The 24,157-nt window shown below is 46.3% G+C and overlaps 1 protein-coding gene across 16 annotated transcripts in view; it reads right to left on the bottom strand.

Annotated features, from left to right (window-relative positions):
• Positions 1-24,157, bottom strand: part of ZBBX (zinc finger B-box domain containing) — an 881,823-nt gene that overhangs the window by 359,875 nt on the left and 497,791 nt on the right. For 14 of the 16 annotated variants that reach the window (XM_029616113.1, XM_029616112.1, XM_029616111.1 and 11 more), the window contains 2 exons: positions 17,288-17,453; positions 15,251-15,415 (listed from right to left, as the gene is read on the bottom strand). In XM_029616113.1, coding sequence (XP_029471973.1) covers positions 15,251-15,415; positions 17,288-17,453 — 331 coding nt within the window. Of the gene's footprint in view, positions 1-14,065; positions 14,149-15,250; positions 15,416-17,287; positions 17,454-24,157 lie in introns of those variants that run through there. The other 2 variants (XM_029616118.1, XM_029616115.1) reach the window with 2 other exon arrangements.

Genomic DNA, 24,157 nt, shown 5'->3' with positions numbered 1-24,157 from the left:
CCATGACGATCAGATTTCCCCCCCCCCCAGCCAAAATCGATCGTTAAGACGATCGATCACACGATTCACATCCCTACTAAATAGCCTTTTTGCCTTGCCCGGTTTTTGTTTAATTTATTTTGCCTCCTTTCAACAGTTAGGGGTAAAGCTCCACCCATTGCTGAGTTCATCTTAACTGCAGACATAAGTCGGGGCTAGACACCGAAAGCGTCATACACTGAAGAGACATGTGACAAAGGTGCATGCCAAAGGGGCATGCAAAAAGAGCCTGCCCCTTTGTGTGCCCCTTCGTGTGCTTTTTAAAAAATTAAGGGCAGGATTCATCATTCCTCGCAAATGATGAATGCTGTGAAAAAGGGGGCAGGGTGAAGAGGGGGGGGGTGGGCAGACCTGGGAAAGGCCACAGCCATTCGCACTGCAGCGGTGCAATTTTGCTGGCCACGATGGGGGCCGGTTGCAGCCTTTCACAGCAAATAGTGAATGCTGTGTTAAGGAGTTATATTATGTTGTGTTAAGGAGTTATATTATGTTCTTCTGAAAACAGTTATTTATGTAAAGCATGTTGCTTTCATTTGTTTATACTCTGTAAATCCTGTTATATGTAAAGCCTTTTGCTAATTTATTCTTTTACTGTAAACCGAGGTGATGTATATCCATACGTGCCGCGGTATATAAAAATCACTAAATAAATAAATAAATAAATAGTGACACCGTAAAAGGTGTAGCTATTCGCCGTGCTACTGCCAGCAATTATGTTCCTCACATTATCGCCGGTAGCGGTGCCACGGTCAACTCCTCCCCCTCCCCGCCCGACTCCTCCCCTCCAGCTAATTTAAATCCTATCGCACGCGATAAACCTTTAGTAAATAACCCCCCTAAGTTAGTAATTCAGAAGAATGTTGGAAGGGGAACCTATTACTTCAATTTGGGATAAAAGAAAATATGCCGGTTTAAGAAAGAATGTACATGAAAGATTACCATGAACTCTGTCATTTGTTAAATTGTGTAATAATTTATCTGTTCTTCGCCCCAACCTTATTTCCTTATTCTTAGTCAATGTTCAATCTATTAGGAGAAAAATTCCTATTATTACTGATTTTATTGTTGAGCATGCTGTAGCTGAAGTTTGTCTAACTGAAACATGGTTACTAGATACTGATATTGTACTTCTAAACCAGCTCTGTTTAAACAGTTATCACACCTTTTATCTCAATCATTCCCTGAAACAGCGAGGTGGACTCTTGATTTTGAGTAAAGAAACTCTTCAAATATCAGTTGTCTTTACTAATAGTTCCCAAAACTTAGAAGTATTAGTCAATAGCTAATGCAGATTGGGGAATTTGTCTAATCTATGCCTCTCCTACAATTATTAGTAAGGACCCTACAGTTATTGCTGATATTTTATCCTCGTTGAATGCTGATTTTAAAGAACTAATTCTAGGAGACTTTAATATTCATGTAGATGCCTCTCCTTCCTCAGACAGTTGCCAAATCTTCCTAGTCACTATGAAAGCTTTAGGGTAGCAACAAATAGTCTTTCAGGCAACTCATAAGTTTGGTCACTCACTAGACCTGATCTTTATCAAATCTAATTCTTTCTTATTTTCAAATGCTGTTACGATCCTGCCTGCGAGGAGCGCGGGCAGGCTCTTACCCCCGCGCGGCCAGCCGGGCTGCTGACGCCGCCGCGGCGGTCCCTCGCTGCAGTCCGGGCTCCTCCCCGGCTGCCTACTGCTTCAGGCAGCGGGGCCGATCCCCCGTGAGCCTTCCCTCGCGGTCAGGACCCCCGCTGCTGCTCCGGAGTTCCCCCGACGTGCTGCTGTGATCCCGGGACCTTCAGCCAGAGGGAGGCCGTCCCTCCCAGTGCCTGCTTCAGCCCGGGTCCTCCCGGCAGGGAGCCGTCCCTGCCGGTGCCTGTTACAGCCCCCTGCTTCCCCTGCAGCCAGCCTTACCTCTCTGCCTGCAGTCTGCTACAGCTACCGGCTTGTCCTGCAGTCAGCCTTCTCCAGCTCTCTTCCTGCTCTCCTGCTTTCATCTTCGCGGCTGGAAGCCGCTCCAGCAGCCTGCCACTTCTCCAGCTTCAGGGCAGGGCTGCCCCCATGCTTGCCTGGCTTCCATGGGTCCTCCACGTGGCTGAGGACGCCACCAGCTTCCAGCACTCATCTCTCCAGCTTCCTAGGGCACGAGCGCGCGCCACTCGTCTGTTCTTCAAGGGCCAGCCAGGTGTGGCCCCTGCTGCCTCCTCCCTGGGCGTTGTCCATCTCAGCTCTACAAAGGGATTCAACGTTCAGTCTGTCTTTGCCTTCGCAAGGAGTTGGTCACTCCTGAGATCCTCGTTCCAGGAGCTGCCTTGAGTTCCAGCCTTCTGCAAGATCTAAGTGTTCCATGTTTCCAGTTGTTCCAGTCCTGATGTCTTCAGTTGTTCCAGTCCTAATGTTTCCAGTTGTTCCAGTCCTGATGTCTTCAGTTCTTCCAGTCCTGATATCTTCAGTTGTTCCAGTCCTGATGTTCGCTTGTACTTGTTCCTGCCTTGAGGTCTGATTCCTAATCCGGTATCCATGATCCAGTCCAGATATTCCAAGCCTTGCACCTTGTTCCTGAAACTCGCCTGAAAGCTAAGTACCTTGTCCTTGAACCTCTTGAAAGCTAGCACCTTGATCCTGTGTCCTCCAATGTCCTGGTACCTCGCGGCAAGCCACGCAGTGGTCCATAACCAGCCCTCGGGGCGGGCTGATTAGGGCCATCTGTGATGCAAGCCATGTACCTCGTTTCTATGTCTCTGAGAAGTCCTTGTTCCTGAAACTCGCCTGAAAGCTAAGTACCTTGTCCTTAAACCTCTTGAAAGCTAGCACCTTGATCCTGTGTCCTCCAATGTCCTGGTACCTCGCGGCAAGCCACGCCGTGGTCCGTGACCAACCCTCGGGGCGGGCTGGTTAGGGCCATCTGTGATGCAAGCCATGTACCTCGTTTCCAAGTCTCTGAGAAGTCCTTGTTTCTGACCCTGTATCCTGCCTTGGCTGCCGGTGCGCAGCAATCCAGCTTCTCCCCTGTGACCTTGATGTCGGTGCCAGATCCAGTTCCTAAATCCAGTCCTATCTGTGCTGCCCTTCATCTTTGTCTGGTTCCTGAGCCTTCTGGCCTGTTGGGCCATGGAGTGGCCAACAGGTGTGATTCGTCCCTGTGCTTAGGAGCTTCTGCCCTGCCAGCCGAAGGGGCTTCGGATGTCAGTATCCCAGCATCGGAGTTCGCGTCACCTGGTTCTCTCCTGCATTATCCCGTTCTCTGCGTGGTCCGTGACCTGCCCTCCAAGGCAGTGTCGGGGACGCGTGGGACAGGGTGGCTCGTGTCTCAGTCCCAGGAGTGGTCTGAGCCGGGTGCCCTGAGGGACAATGCCCATGTTTTCCTTCAGCCTTTGTTCCTGAGTCTACATCTGCACCTTCAGTATCTCACTTCTGAATCTACCTCTGCATCCTCAGTACTTCGCTTCTGAGTCTATGTCAGCACGCCCAGTATCTTGTCTCTGAGTCTTCGTCTGCACTTCCAGTATCTTGCTTCTGAGTCTACATCTGCACTTCCAGTACCCTGCTTCTGAGTCTCGTCTGAATCTATGTTCCAGTCTTCGCTGTCCTGGCCTCTGTCCGGCCTGCAGCTTCGTGCCGTACCCTGCGGCAGGTCCGAAAGGGCGAGTATTAGAGAGTAGGCCCACCCTGTAATAAGGAGTTGCAGTAGTCCAAGTTTGAGAATATTAGTGTTTGTCAGATAGTACAGAAGTCAAGCATTGTTAGCAGTAGTTTCAACCGGTGTAATTGGAGTAACCTGTTTTGATGAATTTGCTTATATGCATTTTCATGCTGAAGTTCTCATCGATCTGAATTCCTAGGTCTCATACTTGATCTGAGGGAGTAATGTTAATAATTCCTAGGTATAGGGTTGGCAGTTTGATTATTGTGTTATCTCTCCATAACCCCTTTCCGGTCCACCCCGAATATATTCGTCAGTGAGCCTATTGTATTGTGTTTTCTCGTCCTGAAAGGGGTTAACCACACAATTTCATTTTTTGGGAGGGTTTAGAATTAGTTTCAGTTGAGAAAGTTTTTGTTGTATTGCCTTCATGTATGTTGACAGAGATGACCGGGGAGGGGGGGGTGTCCTCAGCGGCTCCCTCTCTCCACCTCCTGTTGCCAGTGCCGGTAGTGTGTTTTTAGCGAGGCCAGGTAGGCCTTCCTGCTCCCTTCGGCATCGTCGCGGTGGAACTGAGGAGTCGGTGGGCGGGCAGTGGCGGGCTGGTCTCAGCAGCGCCGGGTTTGCACCTCACCTCGTTTCATGGGGGGGAGGGGTGGGGCGGTAGCCATTTTCCCAAGGTAAGTGCGAGGAGCCGTGAACAAGGTGAGGCAAACGGGGCGAAGCCATCTAGGACCGACGGACGCAACAGCAACCAGAGACTCTCACAAGCTGACCTGTTGTCAAGGCAAGGAAGGGAAGCAGGAAGTGGGCTTATATAGCCCTAAGCGGTGATGTCATCGTTGGGGGCCGGGATGAGTTTTCCCACCGCGGCCACATTAAATCTGGAGCCAGGCCACGTGCGCTCGCCTAGGGAGGAGAAGTCCAGGAGGCAGCCGGCGGCTTCTCCCTCATTTTTTTTTTTAATTATTTTTTTAATTATTTTTTATATACCAACATTCGATTTGAGATATCACATCGATTTACATTCAGACACTGTAGGTATTTCCCTATCCCCAGATGGCTTACAATCTTTGTACCTGAGGCAATGGAGGGTAAAGTGACTTGCCCAAGGTCACAAGGAGCTGTGGCAGAGGCCCGACATGGCCTGCCTGTCGGCATCTTCCAGGTTAGTTGGGGGACCCAGTTGCGGCAGTCCGTGACTGGGATTCACAACATTAAGGGATCACTACTTATGACATTGGTCAGCACATAGGGCCAGATACAATTACGAATGTGTGTGTGAGGTAGATGACCCAGAAATTAAGGGGAGAAGGGCCAGTTCTGACCAGCAGGCCATAGTTTGACCACTCTGCTCTAAGTGAACCAAAAAACAAATGAGGAGAAACCTGTGAAAAAATTCACTAAAAATATTTCAAAATTCTTCTCAGTGAAAAATCATGATTGTTGGACAGGATAAACAACAACTGAGAGGAAAAGAACACACATGCTCAGTCGAATGTGCCAAAAGCTTCCAGAAGCTTCTGGTCAGATACCACAAAGCTGTGAGGATTATATGTTGATATGTCGTGGTTTTATGAGTTTTATTTTGTTCCCCGCCACAAACATTGGATTGAGTGAGTAATAAATCTTTTTAAATAAACAAACAAAGAAATAAAATATCCTGTTTGGAATAATGGGTATAGGAAAATTGGTTCTTACCTGCTAATTTTCATTCCTGTAATACCACAGATCAGTCCAGTCAAGTAGGTTTTATTCATCCCTACCTGCAGATGGAGATAGAGAACAAAATTTTGGGCTCTGATATACAAGAGTGCCACCTGCAGTCCCTCAGTATTAATCGATACCCAAGCCAAGATAAGTAAAATAAAGAGCAAACGAGGCTCCCAACATGGATACCCTTGACCAACTAGATAACAATGCAGAAAAATTTAAACCGAGAACTCAAAGCCAAAAAATGACCAATCTGCTTTGCAACTAACTACAGCAGTAGACCAAGCAGTCTTTCGGCAGAGATCCTCAGGGCGGGCCTCTGGTCTGATCTGTGGTATTACAGGAATGAAAATTAGCAGGTAAGAACCAATTTTCCTTTCCTGAACATATCCAGATCAGTCCAGACAAGCAGGATGTACCAAAGCCCTCTTATACTGGGCGGGAACCCGAAAGACCCGATCGAAGAACACTTTCCCCAAAAAGGGGCCGTCTCTGGGGCATGCACATCCAAACAATAATGCTTGGTAAAAGTGTGCATTGAGGACCACACCGCAGCTCTACACATCTTCTGTGGAGTCACCAGCTGACAGCCTAAGCTCAAGTCGAATGAGCTCTAAGCCCCACTGGAACCACTCTTCCTTTGGATTCATAAGCTGCAGAGATCGTCTCTTTCAATCAAAGAGACAAAGACACCTTAGACACCTTAGATGCCTTTTCGCCCTTCTTCACTCCCCCAAACAGGACGAACAAATAATCCGAATGATGGAAAGTGTTAGTGACTTTCAAATAACGCAATACCACCCGTCTCACATCCAAAACATGAAGCTCCCGACCCATCGAGGGATCCCTATCCCAATCTGGAAACCCGGGCAACTCCACTGATTGGTTCACATGAAAAACCGATACCACCTTAGGAAGAAACAAAGGCACCGTTCACAAGGATACCTTATCTGACGATATCCGGAGGAACGGATCATGGCACAAAAACGCCTGCAATTCCGAAATCCTTCTAGCAGAACAGATAGCTACCAAAAAGACCATCTTCAGAGTAAGGATCTTCAAAGATGTCCGGCTCAGAGGCTGGAAAGGCTCCTTGCAAAGGGCCCACAATTAAGATTGAGGTTCCATTCCGGACAACTGCGACGCAGAGGTGGACGGAGATGCTTGACTTCCCGTAGAAAAATGCACCACATCCAGATGGGAAGCCAAGGCCTTCCCCAGTATTCTCCCTCTGAGACAGCCCAAAGCGGAAACCTGGACTCGAAGGGAAATAAGCTGCAGAAATATGCTTCAGAAATAAGCTGCAGAAATATGCTTCTTTAAATTACAAGTGCTGAAGAAACTAAAGCCCCTTCTACTCTATAGGGACTTCCGCACAGTACTCCAGGCCATCATTCTCACTAAATTAGATTACTGTAATTCACTCCTGCAAGGCCTTCCAGCATACACTACCAAACCACTCCAGATGGTACTGAATGCCACTGCAAGAATACTTACCAATGCCAAAAAAAGGGACCATATCACCCCGATCCTCCAGCATCTCCACTGGCTTCCCATCAAATATAGGATTCAGTTCAAGACCTGCATGATGATTCACAAGGCCCTTCACAACATCTCCCCACTCAACCTAACTTTCCAGCTTCAACTACACTCTTCTAACAAACCAACCAGAACGGCATACCAGAATAGAATGATCACACAACCTGCAAAATCTACCCTGAGAAAACGTGCTCTATCCACAGCGGGCCCGTCTCTCTGGAACTCACTACCACCAGACCTCCGTCTTGAACCATGCCACATTACTTTCAAGGCGAAACTCAAAACTTGGCTATTCCATCAAGCTTTCCCAGAGAGCTAATAGCAATAAGAACAAACATCCAGCCTTGCCTTGCAGCAATGTAATGTTCATCTTGCTTCAGTTACATGTACCAAGTTATTTCCTAAGTTTATTTCAGTTGTTTTAAATTAGATTGTACTTTATTATAGTTTATTCGATATGTTCCATGTTCCATGTATGTTCCATGTAAACCGCCTTCCCGGCGATAGTTTTCTCTGTTAATTGTGAACCGGAGTGATATGTATTGTATACAGGAACTTCCGATATATAAAAACCTAAAAATAAATAAATAAAATAAATAAATATGGGCTAATCCTTTGGATAAACCATCCTGCAAAAAGGACAAAATATGGGACACCGAAACCTGAAGAGGGTCCAATCACACCAGGCCTCAAACACCTTCCGTACCCTGAAACAGGCTCATGAGGTAGAAGGGTGTCGCGCTTGGAGAAGCGTGGCAGTTACAGGTTCCAAATACCCTCTCACATGCAATCGCCTCCTCTCAAAAGCCAGGCCGCGAGACAGAAGCGATCCTCCCAATCGGAAAATATAGGTCCCTGATGAAGGAGATCCAGTAGGTGGGTCAGAGGTAGCGGACCTTCCACTGCCAGATGCACAAGATCCGCGAACCAAGGGCGGCGAAGCCACTCTGGAGCCACCATTATCACTGACCCTGCGTGACCCTCTACTCACCTGAGCACCTTCGCTATCAGTGGCCATGGAGGGAAGACATACAGGAGGACCCCAGTTGGCCACAGACATACCAGGGCATCGAGCCCCATTGCCCCGGACTCTCTCCAGTGGCTGAAGAACCTTTGCATCTTGGCATTGAGACTCGCCATGAGATCGAACTGCGGAGTCCCCCATCACTCGCAGAGGAGCTCCCAGGCCCTCCGAGAGAGTTCCCACTCTCTCGGATCAAACTGTTGTCGGCTGAGGTAATCTGCTTGGACATTGTCAACACCTGCGACATGGCGATTCCCTCGAGATGAAGCTCTGCCCACTCGAACAGCCCACTTGAACAGCTACCACAGGACTCTTGGTTCTGCCCTGGTGGTTGATGTAAGCTACCATGGTCAAGTTGTCCGAGAAAACTCGCACCATCCGATCGCGGACCAAGGGTAGAAACTGCTCCAGAGCTCTGCGTACCACTCTCGTCTCCAGACGATTGATGGAACACGCCTGCTCTGACATCAAACAAAGGCTCTGAGCAGACTTGCCCAGACAAACCGCTTCCCAGCCCCAAGACTGGCATCCGTGGGGACCACCATCCAATCCGGGACTTCGAGAGGAATTCCCTTCTCCAGATTGCTCTGCGTCATCCATCAGGCCAGACTGGACCTGGCCAGCTCCGTCAGAGACAGGGGCAGAAAATATTGTTGCGACAGAGAATTCCAACAGGACTACAGTGCTCTCTGCAGCGGCCTCAAGTGGGCAAACTCCCAGGGCACCAGTTCCAACATGGACGCCATCGAGCCCAGGACCTGTAAATAATCCCTGACCTTCGGCACCTGTAGATGCAGAAGACACGCTATCTGTCCCTGAATCTTGTTTACCCTGTCATCTGTGAGAAACACTCTGCTCCACTGGGTTTCAAAATGGGCTCCCAAGCATTTGAGGGAACGGAAGGGGACCAGATGACTCTTCTGCACATTTATGACCCAGCCCAGAGATTCCATGAGTGACCAAACTCTGTCCATGGACCACACACACTCCTCTAGTGACTTTTCCTGGATCAGCCAGTCATCCAAGTACAGTATACCAGAAATTCCTCCTGTCTCGGAGCTATTGCCACTACTACCATCACCTTCGTAAAGGTCCGCGGGGCGGTGGCCAGTCCGAAAGGAAGCGCTTAAAACTGATAGTGCTGACCCAGAACCATGAATCTGAGAAATATTTTGGTGCTACTGACAGATGGGGATATGCAGATAAACCTCGGTGAGATCCAGAGATGCCAAAAACTCTCCTCCCCATACCACTGCAATTACGGTGCACAATGTCTCCATTCAAAAACGTGGTACCTTCAAACTCTGGTTGACCTTCTTCAGGTCTAAGATAGGGCGGAACGTGCCTTCCTTCTTGGGCACCACGAAGTAGATGGAATATCTGCCTTGCCTCTGTTCGGACACTGGTACGGGCACAACCGCCTCCAGACTTAACAGATGCTGAAGCGTTTCCTGGACTGCCATCCAACATGACTCCAGAAACACCAACCGTAGAGGGCGAGAAAATTCTAAGGTGTAGCCATCTCTCACCATGCTCAAGACCCACTGGTCGGAGGTTATCTTGGTCCATTCCCCATATAACTGGGCCAGCCTGCCCCCAATTCCCAGAATGAGGAGTGGACCTGCCGGATCTCATTGTGAGGACTTATTGCCACCCGCTCCCTGGGTGGATCCGCCTCTAGATGACCTTCCAGACCCCCGAAAGGACTGTTGCCTGTGCGAGGACTGTCATGGGGCCGAGACACCGAGGACCTCAGCTGACAAAAACGCCTCAACTCCTGAAAGCGAGGCAGAGAGGAGAAAGGTTTCTGGTCAGACTTTCGATCCTCTGACAGCCTATTGCCCTTCGTCTCTCCCAGCGATTTCAGACAATACAATCAAGATCCTCACCAAACAGTAGTTTCCCCTGAAAGGGCAGATTACAGAGCTGCGATCTTGACGACAGGTCCGCTGACCAATTATGTAGCCACAAGTGTCGTCTGGCCACCACCACCGCGGGCCGTGGTTCTCACCAGGTCAAAAAAGGCATCCACACCATAGGCAACCCCCGCCTACAGGAAGGCTGTCTGGACTGGGGAAAGAATCCCGGAGGCCAACTGCTCCTGCAGCTTCTGGATCCAACACAAACAGGCCCGCTGCATCAGACTTGCACAGACCGCCACTCGTAGGCCGAGCCCCAGGACCTAAAACGCTCGCTTGAGATACACTTCCAACTTCCGATCCTGAACATCCTTCATGACGGAAGCTCCAACAACCAGGATAGTGGTTGTCTTAGAGACTGCTGACACTGCCGAGAACATCCAAATGGTCCTGCAGAAGCTGATAAAGCTTGGACATCGCCCTGCCCACTCGCAGGCCCTAGTTGGGGGAATCCCACTCCCAGTTGATCAACTTCTGGATTTTCTTCGGAATAGGGAACACGCTGGGGGGTCTCTGTAGGCCATCCAGAACCAGACTAACCCTTCAGCATCTGAATCCTCCAAGGTGAGCTTAATCCCCAACTCCTCTAACACCAGAGGTATAAGCGGGCAAAGCTCCTCTCTCTTGAAAAGACGGATCACCCGTGGATCATTGCCTTCAGCCTCGGGACTGTCCGAGGTCCCCTGTTCTGTTTTAGCGTCCCCTGGGTCCAGAGGGAGACCCACAATCTGATCCCCCTCCCGATCGGCCTCCGAGGATACCTTATCCTCCTCCTTAGACTTGTCCGAGTCTTCCGAGTCCGATTCCAATCACACTAGTCGTCCCTCGGGAGGTAGAATTTGCAGGCCCGCAGAGCCTTTAGAGGGGATCTTCCCCCTCTTGCCGATCCCACCGGGCCTTCTGTGACCCTGCACTTACCTGTCTGTTTAGCCAGGAAGGCTTTGTGCAGCAAAAGTACAAATTCGGGTGAAATCCCCCCCGGGGTCCTGAAGGGCACTTGGGGCTGCTAGGGCCGGAGACATCCAGGCCTTTTTTCCTTGGTCAAATGATGGGAGACAGGAGCAGTGGGGACCCCCTGTAACCCCAGGGGGAAGCCCCCCTATCCAGCACCACTTCTGCAGCCATAGCCATCCCTCCTGTGACCCAAGCGCCACTGTCGCGGTCTGTGGATTCCTCCGCAGCTTTGATTGCCTGTCCGACTCCCCCTCCCCCCCCCCCCACTCCAGCACACTCCTTGCAGAGGAGGAGGTCATTCAAGCAGACCGATGGGCTGCCACAGGCCGTACAGGTCTTCCTGAGCTGCTTGTCCATCATAGCAAGCACCAAAAAATAAATAAAGGCAAAAAGAAAAAAACCCAACAGGCAAATCCTATGCTTGCGCTTCCACGCGGCTCGAATCTCGAGGGGGAGGGGGCACATCACGTGGCAGCTGTCAAACCCTGAAGAGGGCACACTGCCCCAAGAATTTCCTGCCAACGCGCTGAACAGGTCGCTGGCATGACTGAAAAGCACGCGGATCGATTGGGAGCAGAGTCAGCCCCCACCAGAGTGAAACTGTCCCGACCGCGACCACTCTCCTTGTAATAATCCCCCGATCTGCCCACTTACTGCCCGGCCTGCACTCGATGATCCCTCCGAGGTGTCTGCCTGCTAGGCCGCTCAGACTGCTCACCCGCATCTGCTGTTGCAAAAGCAGACAACTGCCGGTGACTTTATTTTTTTTACAACAAAACTTTAAACTTAAAGGCCCAGATACACAGGAAAGCACAAAACAAAAGTAAGGGTTCTTCCCTGTTCCTGGGCCGGCGGGCTTCGGGCCTACCGAGGAAACCAGACCACTGGCTTTCAGTGGTCTCGGAGTTGCGGGCTGAATCTGGCCAGGGGCTTCCAACCCCCCGTTCGCCTGGCTCAACGCGAGGGACGACCCTTCTGTTGGAGCCTGTCACATCGGGGAGCAATTTTCCTTAATATATCCAGTCAGTCAGGACTGCAGGGTTAGCACCTCTACCTTCTGCTGGAGGTAGAGAAAAACTGAGGGACTGCAGGTGGCACTCTCATATATCAGAGCCCAAAGTTTTGTTCTCTATCTCCATCTACTGGTAGGGATGAATAAAACCCGCTTGTCTGGACTGATCTGGGTATGTTCAGGAATGGTCAACTGTCACTAAAACAACAAATCCTGGCTCCAGTGAAGTGAATATAGAACTATCTAAATCCCAGGATCTGTCAGCTGTACTGGCACATATTATAGATATTCACTCTGAGGGAGGAGGTAAGAGTCTCTCCCCACCCACTGGGGAACTGGAAGTTTTCTGGAGGTTTGGAGAAGGGGTGGTGCCCACTGTTTTTAAGAAGGGGAAGGGAGAAATGAGCTTTTGACCCACAAAGATGTTTCTTTTTCAATTTGGGGGAGAGCAGGGCTATCAAATGACTAAAGCCTGCAACTTTTACTTTTTTAAATTTGGTGGGTGGGTAGGAGGGACTACTATATTTTCAAATATTCAGCCAGCTGGTGAGTGCAAAGTTATCCTGATTTTATCTGTGTAATTTTAGTCAAGTATTTACAGCAGAAAATAAGTTCTGCCGTATATTCAGCTAAAGTTATCCAGATAGCTTTATCCTTATAACTTTGTTGGTCACTGGCTTACTGAATATTGACCTCTAGAAAGTCAGGAATAGTAAGTATCAGTGATGTATAGTATAAGTATAATGGCCTCTATATCGCTCCATGGTGAGACTGCACCTGGAATATTGTGTACAATTCTGGTCACCGCATCTCAAAAAAGATATAGTTGCGATGGAGAAGGTACAGAGAAGGGCAACCAAAATGATAAAGGTGATGGAACAGCTCCCCTATGAGGAAAGGCTGAAGAGGTTAGGGCTGTTCAGCTTGGAGAAGAGATGGCTGAGGGGGGATATGATAGAGGTGTTTAAGATCATGAGAGGTCTTGAACGAGTAGATGTGAATCAGTTATATACACTTTTGAATAATAGAAGGACTAGGGGGCATTCCATGAAGTTAGCAAGTAGCACATTTAAGACTAATCGGAGAAAATTCTTTTTCACTCAACGTATAATAAAGCTCTGGAATTTGTTGCCAGAGGATGTGGTTAGTGCAGTTAGTGTAGGTGGGTTCACAAAAGGTTTGGATAAGTTCTTGGAGGAGATGTCCTTTAACGGCTATTAATCAAATTTACTTAGGGAATAGCCACGCTATTAATTGCATCAGTGGCATGGGATCTTCTTAGTGTTTGGGTAATTGCCAGGTTCTTGTGGCCTGGTTTGGCCTCTGTTGGAAACAGGATGCTGGGCTTGATGGATCCTTGGTCTGACCCAGCATGGCAATTTCTTATGTTCTTATGACATATTGTATTTTTTAAATAAAAAATGCAGCAAAGAAATAATGCTGACAGAGCAAGTTTTGGAATACAAAGTATTTTCTTTTTTTTCAAGCAGAAATTGTCTGATAACTCTGTAATATTTCACCTTCCATACAATATTTACAGAGTCTCATACAGTGGCATATGCAACAAACTAATATACATGCACCCTAAAAGTAGTATGCTATGCATAAAAGCCTTAGACGGTAACTTTTATACCGGCATGTGGATGCACATGTATGTGCATTTGCTGGCTTGAGCCAAAGAACGCAGACATTTTATAACATACGTGTATATGCGTGCACGGTATAAAATAGGCTGTACGCGCGTACATCTGCACACAATTTTATATGGATACATGCATATGTACGCAAATGCCACCTCTACTGTAAGTGGGGGAATTTTATAAGAGAAGTGCACCTATAAAATAGGGAGTTTTCCCAGTTAGCCCAGTTAAGGGATAGGACTTCTCAGCCCCCCCTAATTTAATAATCTCCCTTCCCCCCTGTTAGCCCCGACCCTTAAAAGCCCGCTGACTAGCCTAGAATGTTTTATTGTTTTACTTACATACCATCCATAGCAGTAGTAAAGTTATGCAGCAGGGAACCCTGGCGCGTATTTGTGTGCGTAAATACTTACGCACACATTTCATGTTAAAGTCCTGGAATGCCCATGTCGTGCCCTTGCCCCTGACCACGCGCCCGCCCTGCCCCTTTTTTGGCTCTCTCATTTGTTCGCATACTGGGAGATATGCGTGTACACAGGCGGCTTTTAAAATCCGCTCGGCTTGCGTCGGCTGGACATACTCACATATCTCCCGGTTTTCGCATGTGCCGGGCTTTTAAAATTCACCCTTACTGAGCAGAATAAAGTGGTCTTAACAAATGTTTACCTGCATAAAAAGTATGCAAATGAGGTTATTATGACATCTTACTAAATAGTATAGAATGCTCACTCTCATTGATATTTAGCGAGAACTCGCAAAATGGCTTTTAGTTACTACCAGCTAAGACCTGTTGTTAACTAGCAATTGTGCAAAATAGGGTCAGAAATCCTCCATTCAAAGCATCCTGAAGTAAACAGACCACTTAGCAAGATGGATTTTCCTTTCTCCCATTGCAACAGTCAGCCCTGTGAGTAGCAGCCTTATCCATCCCCTTTCCACTCACAGCAGAGAAATTCTGCTTCTCCTCTTGCATTGATAAGAACCTTCCTTCCCCTGAAAAAGAGGATTTCCTCTCTCTAGCAGATACCTAGGAACCTTCATTTTCAGTTTTTATTTTATTTTACCTGGAAATTTCAATGTTATAACAAAAAATGCATAGGTGGAAAAATGACTTTTCCACTGATTTTTCTCCTGTGTTATAACAAAGCCAGTTTTCCACTGATTTTTGTTTTTGTAACACTGAAATTCCCAGGTAAAATAAAATGACAACAAATGTCCCTACAGATATCCCTTCCCTCCTTACCCCTAAGATCCAACCTCTACCCCAACCCCAAATAGCATCCATGTACTCTCCAAAGGGGGGGGGAGGTGTGAGGCATTCATGCAGAGGGAGAGGGGGTTCTTATCACTTCCTCTTCTGCACAGAAGAGGAGGGGTTACTTGATCTGCCATGAAGGTAAATCCTGCTATGAGGAGAGCCTGGGGTTCTTAGAATGAGAATTCAGTTTGGCTTGCTCAACACTGGAGATTTCAAATGATAGTGGCATGCATAATAAGTTTTTTTTGGAGGTTATTGTGCATGCCACTACCTTGACCAAAATCTAATGTGCTGACACAATCATACAGAGAATGTCAAGTAGGGTGTTTGTGAGGATGTATCATTCTTTTGCAAGCTCATACAATGTTTTTTGTTTGTTTTTTTTTAGCATGAATTTTATTGCATAGACCCCCAAGACTCAAACTATATTGAAAAATCCTAAATCATCCAAAATGCACTGAATAAACACAAACAAAATAAATAAAAGTGATGACATGTAAATACCCTTACCAAGTCCAGTTTTATGCATGGGTGACAAGACAGCAACGCTAGTACTTAAATTTTGAGGTCCAAAACTTCTTGAGGTTCTGTTAAGTGCGTCTGACAATATATTTTGTACAATTAAATCATCTGCATTTTCACTAAAGCTGTAGTTTGGTCTCCATTCTCCGTCTACTGAAACAAAATCATCACAGGTAATTGAAAACAAAACATAATATGTATATTTCCATAAATGCATTCATTTATTCATCCTTCCAACAAAAGGAGCCCTATTTACAACAGTTAACTAGCAAGGTGGTCACATTAATAAATTTGATGCAATACAGAGAACAGTTATCAGTTATTTGCAACTGTATAGATAGATAGATAGATAAAGAGTTTTCCAATATTCCTTCAGACTTCCAGCTCAATAGGAACTGACTTCTGATGGATCCATGGCACCATAAACTTTCATTCATATCTACCCAGGGGACATTTCTTACCCATTAATCCTTTCCAACCTGCTGCCCAGCCTACCCATTGCAGGGACATCTCTCCTCAATTTGGATAAAAGTATGCAAGCTATGGAACTCCAAGTGAACTTTTAGCCAAGTACATTGCTATTTAGCAGTGTAAAAGGCTTTGAAAATTGCCTCAGAAAATGAATTTTCAGCCCTGGCCCCCAAGCTGCTAAGATTTTGTAAAATCAAAATTTTCTGAGAGTACAGCTCCAGAGTTGAAGACTCTCTTTTGGTTATAATCAAAGACTTGCAGAGAATGAAAAGGGATGACGTGAATTACTTCATCAACAGACTAAAGACTGCAAATCTCACAACAGTACAAAAGACAGAAAAAACTTTTCAGACAGCACAAGCCATTGCAATAAAGGGCTTTCAATATTAAATATAATAACCTAACTTGAACTTGCAGCTGTGTGGAAAGTCAAAGCACATTGTAGTGGATGCACATAATAGATTTCTGGCTGGAAACTAGCCTAAGTCACATGCTTGATTGGGTTTTATTGATTAAATAATAATCAAATTTTACAAATAGAAATGTCGTCAGTGAAAACATGTTTTCTAGACATTATTTTGTTTGAACTTAGTGGTTCAACATAGCTTCAGCGCAGATGTGCAAGTCTAAAAGAACTATGCTGACATGCAAATGAGCATTAATGTAATTGTTTTTTAAACCCTGTATTTAAACCTGAGATTTAACAGCCATAAAGGTATATGGAAGCGCCTATTTTATAACATGCACGCATCTATGTGCACATGTTATAAAATCTACTACCTGCGCATGTGCACATGAATCCGGTCTCGAACACATAAAGGGGGAGAATTTTAGTAGGTACACGCAGTGATGCAAACAGCAGTTGGGGTGGTCAGAACAGGTCATCGATTCTAAGCATTTTTGCATTATGGCAAAGCAGTTATTTAAAGACCCCATCACAGTTTCAGCCCAAGCAGATAATGAAGATCTCATGTAACTGCAGAACACTTTCGACTTTGACAGTGGGAAATATGATACTGACACTGCCTAACACTAGACTCCGGACTTTTCTGGAGCAGGTTGTTGGTCCATTGTTTTGGGGCACAAAACTGTATGGCGTAAGACAGCTTTTATGGCCAATTCTAAAGACATATGATCAAGGAGCCATGACAGGCGTATAATGAGCTAGAAAAAGGCTGGTCTTTTCAAAGCTTATTTCGTTCTCACATGATTATTTGTTCTGAACTGTTGTTGTTGGAATGTTTTGAATATATAAGCTGTATTATGGTGTGGCCATATTTCCACATAAAGTTTATTTCAGCAATTAATTGCCTGCAGTGTCTCTATTCATTGGAAGGTGTACAAATGCTTTAACGAAGTGGATGTCTAGTCCATCTGCACATGTGTTAGCCTTTGGCCAACACGTATCACTATTAATCAATGGATGAAAACCCTCCCTTGGTTATGAGCAGTTTCTGCAAGGCTGATCTCAAGAATGAAGTTGGAAATGAAGCCTGGGCCGCCCACATGCTAGACCCCAACTTCCACAGTCTGTACTACTTTTAACAAATTTACCTGCAAATGAAATCTCATTGTCTGTAAAACTGTATTTGGAGGTCCGTGAATGAAATGAATCAGGTCTTGTATTTTCAGGGTCTATTCCGATAATGAAGAATCCCTTAAGTCCTTGATATTCTGAAGTAGCACATTTTTTAACTCGAAGAGCAATCTCCTGTAATCCCTTATTGAAAAGAAAAAAAAAATGCATCACTGCTGAAGACAATACTAATTCTTTCATTAAATGTCATGACTAGTCAAGTAGTCATAAATGTTCATCTTAAAAAAAACATGAAGTCTGAATAGTTTAAATACTATTTGTGCTACAGACATAGAATAACAATCTTGAACACAATATTCTTTCTAAAAGGTCTATAAAACTGATACAGCATAATTCAGAGACTATTTAAAAAACTTTTTCAGAAGAAGTAAAAGAAGAAATATCCAGACTTTGTTACTGAACAAAATAGAATGTCATATATTACTTAACTGCTACTAAACCCAGTTTTATTTTCTGAATGTAGCCTTTTCTTTAATGCTCTACACAGGAAAATTGGTTCTTACCTTCTAACTTTCGTTCCTGTTATACCACAGATCAGTCCAGACCAGTGGGTTATGCACTCCCACCAGCAGATGGAGTCAGAGAACAAAGCTTCGAGGCACTGGTATCCCAAGTGTGCCACCTGCAGCTCATCAGTATTTATCGATACCCAAGCAAAGTATAATTGACAAAAAGAACATCTAATTCCCGAAACAAAACCAAAATATTATAGAATCATTCTGATAGATTACCTATGTACAGCAGCTAACCATTAGGTAAATCAGTCTTTCGGCAGTAGCACCCGGGCGGGATCCTGGACTGATCTGTGGTATTACAGGAACGAAATTAGCAGGTAAGAACCCATTTTCCTTTCCTGTACATACCCAGATCAGTCCAGGCCAGTAGGATGTAACAAAACCACATTACACTGGGTGGGAACCCGAAAGACCCACTCACAAGATGCTCTCCCCAAAAAGCACTTGGTCCAGATCCCTGACATACAGACGATAATGCCTTGTGAAGGTATGCAGGGAAGACCAGACTGCAGCTCTACAAATTTATTTATTTATTTATTTAAAAGTTTTTATATACCGCTCAATGGATAGATATATATCCGTCTAGGCGGTTTACACATAGATAAAAACATACACAAATTAAAATACAGACAATTGTTAAAAGGTTAGTTGGGGATCATGAATTTATACAAACTATTGTAGATGAAAAGCTTGGGTAAATAGGTAAGTTTTCAGTGATTTTTTAAATTCTCTACGGTTAGAGGTCAGTCGGATATAGTCAGGCAAATCTCCTCAGGCGGCAACTGACACTCTGCCCAAGAACCCGCTTGCGCTCTCGTCGAGTGAGCTTTCAAACTTGTCGGGTTGTGGCGACCCTTCCCGATGTAGGCCAATCAAATAGTTTCCTTCAGCCAGCGAGCCAAGGATGCCTTAGATGCCTTTTCACCCTTCTTCGGACCTCCAAAGAGCACAAAAAGGTGATCCGATTTTCAAAAAGAGTTAGTGACCTTCAAATACCGAAGGAGAACCCGGCGGACATCTAACAGATGAAGATCTCTTCCCATAGCGGGGTCTTGAGCCCAATCAGGGAATCTGGGTAACTCCACGGATTTTAAGATTAATAGGCAGTCGAAAGGAGTTCAAGAAGGCATTAAAAACCCATCTTTTCCAGGAAGCATTTAAGGACTTTGAACTTTCTAGTTAAGCAAAATAAGGTTAAATATATTTAACCTATATAGTTTTGCTTATTATTTATTTCTGCTCTCTTAGTTTTTAACTGTAATGGCCAAATTCCTGTTTTTGTCACCATTATTTTTATTGATTGTCTAATATATTGTATTTTTATTCGTACCTTATTTTAAGTTTTATTTTTATTAATTATCCAATTTTAATTATTTCTGATTTGTTTATATTATTCTGATATTGTAAACCGCTTTGGTCAGTTAGTTTTACTGGTAAAACGGTATATAAACTTGTTTAAATAAATAAATAAATAAATAAGATTAACATGAAAGGCAGACACCACTTTCAGCAAAAAGGAAGAGACCATAAGCAGGGTCACCCTATCAGCTGAGATGCGAAGGAAGGGATCCCTACAGGAAAGAGCCTGCAATTCTGAAATACGCCTCACGGAACAGATGGCCACCAAGAACACCAATTGCAAGGTGAGGTCCTTTAAGAAAGCGTGCTCAGAGGCTCAAAAGGGGGATCACAAAGCGCCCTCAACACCAGATTGAAATTCCACTCCGAGCATAACTTATGAACGACCGTTTGGGTAAGGACTAGATTCCCTGCACCGCATGACTGAGGCACACTGCTCCCCAGCCTTGAAGGCTCGCATCCGTTGTCTCGATCACCCAATCCTGGACTTCGAGGGGCATCCCCTTCTGTAAGTTGTCTTCCGACAGCCAACATTGCAGGCTGGACCTGATTCACTGCGACAAAGGCAGGGGCAACTGGTATTGCTCCAACACTGGGTCTCACCGCGACAGTAGATCTCTCTGCAACGGTCTCAGGTGGGCGAAGGCCCAAGGCACCAATTACAACTTCAAAGCCATGAACCCCAGAACTTGTAGGTAATTGTTGCGTTCGTGCCTGTTCTTGCCCTGGCTCCACCCTCTCTACCTCTGAGGCGACTCCCTTCGGTTCTGATGGACAGATGCTGCCGCGGCTTCTCCTCGCCATTTCTTTCTGGAGTCCCCGGGCTGCCTGAAGCTGTGGATCCGCCATGTTCCAGATGTCGTACGGCGCGCGTACGCTACGAAGTTTGTACCAGCAAGGGCGTGAATCTCGGGGGTGTCCCCCCATAGTGACATCATCTACTTCCAACATAAAAGGTCTTTGCTTACGCTTAGGTAGCGAGTTAGCAAGGGGTTTGATTGCGAGGATCATTCCGACTCGCTTCATCCTCCGCTGCTCTGCCTCTTTGAACTTACCAGGGGTACCCGCTCCTTGGGGGCCCTGCTCTCTCCTCTTGTTTTCAGATTGCTAAGACGGGATCCGGTACTTGCTCCTCGAGGGCCTACGTCCCTGAACGCTCAGAAGACTCCCTACTGCCTGGAAGCGATCGCAGACGTGAACATTGTGAGTTTCCTTTCCAGTCGCATATAGGAACTGTACTCGGTCCTCGAGGGCCCATGCTCCTAGAACTGAAGACTCTCTTCTGTCTATGATGCTATTGCAGGTACAGAGATCGTGAGTGATTACAGATTGCAGATAGGAACCGGTACTTGCTCCTCGTGGGCCTATATTCCTAAAACCTTACGAAGACTCACTTCTATTTCAGAAGCTATTTCGTATACAGATATTGTGAGTTCTTATTACAGTCTGCCTAGAAACCATTACAGAGATAATTAACTGTGAGTTACCATCGCTCTCTCAGAGCTGTTCCTGGAACCAGGTACTCGCTCCTCGAGGGCCTTACTCTCTCCAGCTACTGAGCTTTATTATAATCTATGTGAGTGTATCATCTACTTCTGGTTATGTATCCAGCATACCCTGTCTACTCACTATCTATGAGTCTCTCTCTACAGCTCAGCTAACCTGGATGCTGTTCCAGGATCTGAGGGACTTTAGCCCTGCTGGGCACATCAGCTCACTACTGCCACTTCTGGTGGTTCTACTACCTGTCTAATAAAGAACTATCTGTGTCTGTCTCCGTACTCCAGCCTAGTGGGTAGTCCCTCTCTTGATATCCTCTTGAGGGTGCTATCATCTGCCATCGACCCAAGGATTTACCAATCTACATTAGAGTGCTCATCTCTCACGCTTCCGGAGCTGAGTACAACAAACTGCTACCTTACAGTCTACCATGAACTGTTGCTAACATCTTTTTCCTCAGGAACTGTATCATAACTATTTGCTACTTCTTAGCAGGAACCATACAGAGGGCCTCCACCTCCCTCCAGGGAGACTCTCGTATATCAGGTTGCCACTCTGTGTGGAGATTCATAACAGCTACTATTTCCTCCTCTCTGAAGAACAGGTCTTGATGGTTGCTGACCTCTCCTCTCTGGGGAGCAACTCCATAGCAGCTCCTATTACAGATTGCTACGCAGCAGTCCTAACCTATAACAGACTGTTAACTCCTAGCAGACACTCTAACAGACTGATCATTCCGCCTCCTATCGGGGTAAGCCATAACAGACTACTAACCCCTCTCTTCTACAGGAGTCAGATTACAACAGATTGCTACTCCGCCCACCTGGCGGGGAAATCAATAACAGATTGCTAACTCCCTAGCAGAATCGCTAACATTGCTAACTCCGTCCCCCTGGCAGGATGATCGACAACAGTAATCCCACATTCTGGGGATACGAAGCTGTAACAAGAAATACACTTGTTGCTGCAATTTGTACATCCTGTTGTTTGTGAGAAACACCCTGCTCTGGAGGGTGTCAAAACGAGCTCCCAAATACTCCAGACACTGTGACGGAGTCAGATGACTTTCGCTTTGTTGATTACCCACCCTAGGGACTGGAGACAATGGATCACATGAAGAACCATCCACTCGCCTTCCTTTTCCGACTTGGCTCGAATCTGCCAATCGTCGAGGTAAGGATGGACCATTATCCCTTCCTTCCGTAGGTTCACTGCCACCATGAGCATCATCTTGGTAAAGGTGTGCGGGGCCATCACCAATCCGAACGGCAGCACCAGGAACTGAAAATGCTGACCCAGGATCTTGAATCATAGGAATCTCTGGTGAGCGCTGTGAATCGGGATGTGTAGATAAGCCTCGGTAATATCCAAGGAGGCGAGGAACTCTCCCTTTTGAACTGCTGCGATGACTGTTCGAAGTGTTTCCATTGTCACTTGCAGATGTGAGTGGCAAACCCCAGCATCCAATAAGGCTGATTTGCATTGATTTGCATTGCCTAAGTGCCTATCACATTGTTGTGGGGTAGTATATGTGCAGGCTAGCTGTAGCCAAAAGGAATTCAGCAGTTCAGGAGTGCAAAATCATATGTGGGTATTGCAACAATTGTGTGCCAGGCACTCACAATCCAGCAAAGGATACTGGTGTGTCTGCCAACTTTTAAGTGATACATAAGAGCTGTCACACCTGTATTAGCTGTAAAAGTGGTACCTCATGGTGTGAAAGAGAATGTCCGAGGCAGCTCTGCAGTCTGTCCTCCTTATTTGTGTGCCCACACACAGGGAATATGCTAGACCACTAACATGCACAGGACACTGCTTGTGGTAAACGTGTGTGAGGCTCTACAGAAACTGTGGGCAACAATCTTGATGATGTCTCAGTAAGAGCCCACATGTGATCATGCTGTGCTGGCAGTGTGGACAGTTCAAGCTTGTGATTCACCAGTGAGAATGAAATAGATCCCAAGGGGAGAATAGAAATGGGGACATTTTGCAAATGAAGACGTTGAACGTGTATAGTGCCTGCTCACACAGGAAGATTAGGGCTGGTGCATTATTTACCATCACAAAATTTCTAGGCCTCTGAAACATGAGGAGAAAAAGCCATGGCCTGGGTCAATGGCCTGCAGATGTGACTGTACAAGGCTCTTGTCATGGCATCGATCCTTTCCTCCCCCCCTTCTACCTCCCATTTGCATGCCGTTTTCCACAAACACATAGGCAAAGATGTAATAGCGAAAGAAGCATATGTCTTACCTATGAGCCAACCGTCACTATAGAGGCCATCCTCAAAATTTTCAAAGAGGCCCAACTGCCTAAGTATAAAGGAATTGTGTGTGGCTCCCAGGAACCTGGCCACCATGTCCAGGATGTGCATTCGAGTGTCACAGACCACTTGCAGGTTGATGGAATGGAAAAGCTTACTGTTGCGGTATATCTCCTCCCTCTCACAGAGTGGAAAGATGGCCACTTTCCAACAACATTGGGAAAGTGTATGAAGGCATAAAAACCTTTCTTCAAGTCCATTAAGTCCTGCCTATTGCAAGGAAATGCCATGTAGTGAGGAAGGCAGTCAGTGACTGCTTTGATGACCTGGTTCAGACAGCTTGAAAAAGTGGTTTGGGACATTTCCCCATGAACCCTACTGTGGTTTAGAAGGAGCCGCCTGCTGTGAAATGCACGGTGGCCAAGAGTTTGGTGATACTTGGGACAGCAAGGGACCGTTCAGTGACCGGATCCAGATCCCCTTGGATTTCTTCATATAATTCCAGGATTGCCCGAGAGCTGAGGTCCTCTGGCATGCCCAGCAAGGATGTTCGTGGAGGAAAGATGCGCTTCCTGTATCTCCTGTGCCATGGCCGCCTGCGTGTCGGCTGCTGACCCGGGCCCTGAGCCTGCAGGACTCGTGGCTCTGCCTGAACTGCTGCTTCTTCCCTAGAAGGGCTTGGAATAGGCCTTGGCAATTTGTGAGGTTGTTGTTTTTCCACTTGTTGACATCTGCAGCGAGCCTGCTGATGCATCCAGTATGCCACTACAATTATGCTTGCCACAAACAATGTGGCTTTAGGAAGGTAGACCAGGTAAGAACAGGTGTTTATATTGGGCCAGGAAACCCTGGTAGGTATGTCCGTTATCATTCCAGTTTTTATCGAGTGCACTATTTGCCGCGATAATAGGCTCGATCCCAGATACCGGCCGCAATAAATTCTTTTTTCACCATACTGCCAAAAAAAAGGTGATACATCCCATGATAATGTGCGATACTCTATCACATGCAGCACTAGCACGCCTTCATTTCCATTAACTTCGCTCAAACTCCTCCCACTTGACTACTAATTTGAAATTTACATAAGTATTTTGCGTTGCAGTATTTATCGTGTGCATTACGGCCTTTTCGTGTGTGATGACACTGTAACACACGCGATAAGACCCTAATACAATATGATAAATGACCCC

The sequence above is a fragment of the Rhinatrema bivittatum genome, chromosome 9 (assembly GCF_901001135.1).
Source record: "Rhinatrema bivittatum chromosome 9, aRhiBiv1.1, whole genome shotgun sequence".
Taxonomy (NCBI): domain Eukaryota; kingdom Metazoa; phylum Chordata; class Amphibia; order Gymnophiona; family Rhinatrematidae; genus Rhinatrema; species Rhinatrema bivittatum.
This window is presented reverse-complemented; position numbering and strand designations above follow the sequence as displayed.